At 39.6% G+C, this 5,811-nt stretch overlaps 1 protein-coding gene across 1 annotated transcript in view; it reads left to right on the top strand.

The window, feature by feature from the left end:
• Positions 1–807: 807 nt before the first annotated feature.
• The window catches only part of LOC106528895 (proline-rich transmembrane protein 1), a 33,510-nt gene continuing 28,506 nt past the window's right edge, over positions 808–5,811 (top strand). Inside the window, exon 1 of the mRNA XM_014024179.1 lies at positions 808–1,103. Within this exon, the coding sequence (XP_013879633.1) occupies positions 963–1,103 (141 nt within the window). The 5' untranslated portion in view covers positions 808–962. The remainder of the gene's footprint in view (positions 1,104–5,811) is intronic.

Genomic DNA, 5,811 nt, shown 5'->3' with positions numbered 1-5,811 from the left:
ATCATAGGGTTTGTTATTTTGGCAATTGCTGTTTTTCTAATTTAGTTTTAAAATAAAAAAATACCTGACAATTTTTTTTCTTATAAACGAACCACACAAAAATTACTTGCTTTCCTTATTTGTTGAACGTTTTTGAAAATGCATTGAACCTTTTTCTATAGAAATCAGTACCTTAAAAATCCTATAAACATCTTCAAGTCTTTATTAAATGCTGTGCATATTAATGAGATTAATCGCAGTTAGTTGCAAAAATATCTTGAGCTTATCACGATTAAAAATTTTTAATCTATGCCTAGCTCTATGTTGGTAAACATAATTGTTTTAATTAACATTTTGGAGTGTTAGCCTACCATTAACAACTGCAAAAAAAAATGCAAAGAAAAAAAAAGATCTCTTAACTTTTCAGCAGCTGTTTCTGTTGTCCTGTTGACAGATTTACACAGAACCTAATAATGACAGTAAAGTGCATTACCTAAAGGAGCCTCTGTGTGGTAATGTGGCTCTGCTTTCCTAAATTTCTGTGTGGATGCCTCGAGTCGACACAGCCTCCTTCCTCCCTACAGTTTAAAAAATAAAGTAAGGCTACAGTTTAAAAAAAATAAACATTTACCGTTAGGGAAACTGCTCTAAATTAAAACTCTGTATAAAAAAATAATTGCATTCAGTCTGACATATTTTAGCTCAAAAGCATGTTTCCTAAACATGCCCACAACAATTTTTTGTTCATGCTTTTAGTTTGAAAGTCCTGACCGGAAGTCCTAGTTTCCTGTTGCGCAGCTTCGTTAGTGAGGATCATCATTCCTCATCACCGCTCGTCTCACATAACGAGGTCTGTGCTGCTGAGAGGAGCTCCAGTCTGTTTAGAAAAGGTTCGATTCGAACTTTCTCAGTGGAAATTCGTCGAGAATTTTTTTGTTTTGTTTTTTAAATTGACTTCAAAAAGGACCCAGGGTTTTTCATTTATGGATCCCAACAAGTCTCCCAGTGCTCCTCCATCGGGATGGACCGATGAGAAGTCCGTCATGATGCAGAACCCACCGCCGCCTCCCTACCAGGACGGGCCACAGCCCGGGGCCCCTCATTTTTACCCGCCTCAGCCTCAGGTAACCTCCACTAATGCTCCACTAAACAAATAAAAACTCTGAAAATGTAGTCCTTTATAATTTACATAAACAAAGCTTGACATAAACTCAGGTAAAATCAAGTGAACTCCTTGAAGGGGGAAACTATTTCTTTATCTTTTCCCTCTCTTCCATTTTATTACATTTTTTTTAATCTTTTGGTATTTACTTTGTTTTTTCTTTTTTCTTTTTAAAATATTGTTCACAGTCTAAGTTTCCATGTTATAATGTTGTTCAATAATTAAGTTCTGCTCTGTCTGAGAGCAGGGGCGGACTGGCCTTCTGTGAGTTCTGTGATTTGTTTTTAAATTATTTTTATTTAATATATACCCTATAAAGCTGGTAGAGGAATCAAACAGCCCCTCCCAAATTGAACAATAGAACGAGGAAGAAAGTTGAGCAGGTAAAACGAGCAAAGACGTTAAAATGAAAATAGAAAGTGATGAAGAGAAAAACTGAGGGGTGGGGTTGGGCTTAGAGCCAGACAGAGTGACGACATGGACCCAGACTGAGGATCAACAGGTTAGCACTCTTCATGGTCCTTCATCCCAGGCTTGGTCTATATGTGTGTTTGTGTTTCTGGGTGTGTTCAGGGCCCACAGCCTGCATACACAAACCTTTAATCTGCTTTAATAACTAGAATTTAAATGAACCAATGCTTACTGAGAAGAAGACATTTTTCTTTATTGCAAAAGAAAACATAAATCAGGAAATATTCTGTTTTCCTGTTCTTAATATAATACAGCTGTTTTTACCAGCTCAAGAAAAACACGTTGCAGTGAGTGATTTGTTTACTGTGTTTGTGTGTGTGTGTGTGTGTGTGGGGGGGGGGGTGTTCCTACAAKATGGGGTATTTTTTAAAAAAAAAAAAAAAAAGCAGCCAGGTGGGGACCGAAGTGAATCATGTGGACCATTGTCAGGTCCCCACGGGTCCAAATGCATGTTACAGGTGTGGGGTTAGGTTTAGGACCAAGGTTTAGTTTAGTTTTAGGGTCAGGTAAGTTTCTGTGAGGTTAATTTTAGAGTATATGGTCAGGGTTGGGATATAAAGTCTAAAAACATGAATGGAAGTCAATGGAAGGTCCCCACGGGGTCGAGAAACAAACATGTGCGTGTGTGTGGGTGTGTGTGTGGGTGTGTGTGGGTGTGGAGCTTTTCTTTTTTTTTTGTCACTTCAGTAGAAAACGAAACCGAATATTAGTTTATTTATTTCTTCATCATCAGTGACTTTTTTTAAGTGAAAAGAAAATAGAGACAGAGAAAAACAGAGAGAGAAGTAATTAGAAAGATAGAAAGATTATAATAGCGATTAGAAGTATGTTAAATATACACCAACAAAACACAGGACCACACACCCAACATCTGTCCGCTCACCTGAAAAATAAATGGATAAATATATGGAGGGCATATATAAAAATACACACATACCCATACATATATAAAGATATGCACATACAAACATGTCTACATTCATAAGTATTGTCTTTATATACACATAGACATATACACACACTCAGTGACCAGTCAGAACCCCCCGGATCAGAGCACCTGTTTGTGAGCGGTTGTGAACATGCATGTATATACAAGATTTCTCCAATGGAATATTTAATAGTGACTGTGGAGGATCGGAGTGTGCAGAGCTTTTCTTAATATTGTGTTTGTATTATAACACTGAATTCTTTGTAAAAGTGCTGTTAATGTATTATTATTATTTACAGTTGAAAAGGTCAGTCATGGAGTTTGATGCTAGTCATAGAGGTGAGGAGGAGGAGGAGGAGATGTAAGAGGAACAAAGGAAAAAAATGAGGAAGAGGAGGACAGGAAGTAGGACATTGGAGTGTGAACCACAAAAATAAAATAAAATAAACAGTGCTAGGTATCTTGGTTTTGGTTCCTTAGTAATTGCTTTGATTTTTATGCAAAGCTGCTTGTTGAATAAGCTTTTAGAAACTGCTTTGTATTTTTATTTGCAGGTTGCATGATGTCATGTCAAGTTTTGGTTGTGAGTCGGCCTATCACTAAAGCAGAAAAAAGTAAATGTTGATGTTTATCATAATTACAACTGTTTATTGGGTAAAATTATTAATATTTTTATTTGGTGTTAATCATGTAGTAGTGACGTCATTGCTCGGCACAATGCCATGTGTAACAAATTAAACTAAATCAAGAAAAAACAAAATAAAAGTAAAATAGAACTCTAAACTCATATGTGATCATCTGTCACATTAATTTCTATATCAAAGCCACAGCAGGGAGCTTAAAAGCTGTTTGATTCATACACTAGTTGAATGAAGAATCTGTCTGTAAAATAGCTATGAAATAAGTTTATTTCTGAAGGTAAAATATGTTTAACCACCTGTGAAAATACACCAGAATGCAAGAAACAGAATCTACTTTAATAAAAATTTCCAGGGAAGGAAACACCTGACACCCACCAGTGTGCCCTTCACACACATTATAATTTCAACCTGGAAAGACTCACACGAGACAGAATGAAATTTAGGAGGTTTATTGACATGACCAGACCAACAATGTTATGACATAAATGGCATTAGAGCAGAGGAGCCCAAAGTGGGGCCCGCGGGCCAAATTTGGCCCGCCAAGCCATTTGATTCGGCCCACCAACAGTTGCCAAAGTTAAAAGGTTGGAACCTGTTATTCTATGTAGAAACACAGTATTTCCATTGGTCAAATGACTATATAAAAGGGCTGTAGTGAAGGTATCCTGATGCATCTCAGTAATCCAGGTAAAAAATCAAAAAGAAAAAAAATTGTATAGGTCTTCTGGACGGGTTCTTCTCTAATGAAACGTTTCGTCTCTCCTCCAAGAGACTTCTTCAGTCTGAGAGTTTCAGGCAAAATTCAGGCTTTTAAGCKCTGCCTCCATGTGACTGATACTCACATCACATGGCTATCGTTGACACCTAATTAACACTTATTGTTAACAGGGGGTGGAGTGATACTGGCAATAGCAGCACTGTATGAGGGGGACAACTGAAAACAGACGCCTCCACCTCTGTTTAATGATGGACGGTCTTTCTTCACAAAAATGGCTTCTTTTACTCCTCTCTCAAACCAACGTTCCTCTCTATCAAGAATGAGAACATCCTCATCTCTGAAAGAGTGACCGCTGGCCTGTAGTGAAGGTAGTTTTCATTCATGCTGTTGACTTTAGCTTTGATTTATTAGGATTAAACATGAAACATGAAATGACAACAATAAATATTTAGATCAGATTTAACCCCACATGTAGATTTGCACACTTTATAAGGCCACAAAAACTCATATTTTATCAATTTATGATATGTCCCATGAGCCTTTGCTATGGCAGACTTTATCCAAGCGCACAGACTTAAACAAAAGAGGGCCATTGCATAGCATAATCGCTAAAAATAAAGGACTTTACTTAAAAAATATTCGTATTTCATGTATTATATTACTGCATTTGGCCCACAGCCCTGGATAGATTTTCATTTTGGCCCTCTCAGAGAAAATGTTTAGGCACCCCTGCATTAGAGTTTGGCGCTCGGACCCCGGCAGACTACGAGAGCCCTGAGTGTAGCTGTAACCTCATACGAGATGCTTTAAGTTAGGGTTAGAGATTTAATCCCTCCGGGGCTCGACACTGGTGGTGGTGGTCATGAAAAGATCTAAAGAAGAAGCCAGAAGTTTGTGTTGAATGACTTCATCACAGACTCCCATCCTGAGCAAACAGTGGAGAGGAAAAACTCCCTGTTATCAGGAAGAAACCTCCAGCAGAACCAGGGTCAGGACAGGCGGCCATCTGCCTCGACCGGCTGGGTTGAGGGATGGGAAGAGACACGGCCAAACGTGCAAGCACCAGTCGAGACGCACTCCCTCCAGAAGACGAATGGTGGAGGAGGGGTGGTGGCGGGCCGACGGCCAGCTGGCACACAGACAGAGTGAACGAGGTGGCTGGCTTTTATTTACTGACAGACAGGAGCTGATTGGACGAAGCTGAGTTGCGATGATTGGACACAGCTGAGCTTGAGATGGAGGTCTGCAGGAGCAGCTAATGTTACCAGTCTTCCAGGCTGAATTTTTGTCACCAACTCTATTTCAACCTGGAAAGACTCACACAAGACAGAATGAAATTTAGGAGGTTTATTGACATGACCAGACCAACAATGTTATGACATAAATGGCATTAGAGTTTGGCGCTCGGTCCCCGGCAAACGACGAGAGCATTGAGTGAAGCTGTAATCTCATATGAGATGCTTTAAGTTGGGGTAGAGATTTAATCCCCCCAAAAGAGGCCGAAGCCGAGGAGTTTGAGGCCACATTAAACTAGCAGGACCTGAATGCAATTTAGGGAATGATGAGGACGACGATACATGATATGGATAGCCGACAAATTAGGAGTACATAAATAGGTGTTTTTCTATGAGCCCTCAAAAGAAAGGCTGAGATTTAGGTCGAAGCCGCACAACATTAACTGAGTGCAGAATGAATGTCAAGCCGAGTGGTGTAGACGGACTGCCAATAAATGTTGAGCTGGTGGATGAAGGCCAGCTGCTAGGATGCATGTGTGTGCCGGTAGATGAAGGCTGGCTGCTATATGACTGATGGTGCGTTCACATCAAACGCGATTTCAGCATCAGGAGCATCAGGTTTACATACAAAGTCTATGGTGGACTCGCTTCAATCAGCGTCGGGAAATGCTGCAGCA

The sequence above is a fragment of the Austrofundulus limnaeus genome, unplaced genomic scaffold, assembly GCF_001266775.1.
Source record: "Austrofundulus limnaeus strain Quisiro unplaced genomic scaffold, Austrofundulus_limnaeus-1.0 Scaffold411, whole genome shotgun sequence".
Classification (NCBI taxonomy): Eukaryota; Metazoa; Chordata; class Actinopteri; order Cyprinodontiformes; family Rivulidae; genus Austrofundulus; species Austrofundulus limnaeus.
Note: the sequence above shows the minus strand (reverse complement) of the source record. Positions and strands in the feature narration are given on the sequence as shown.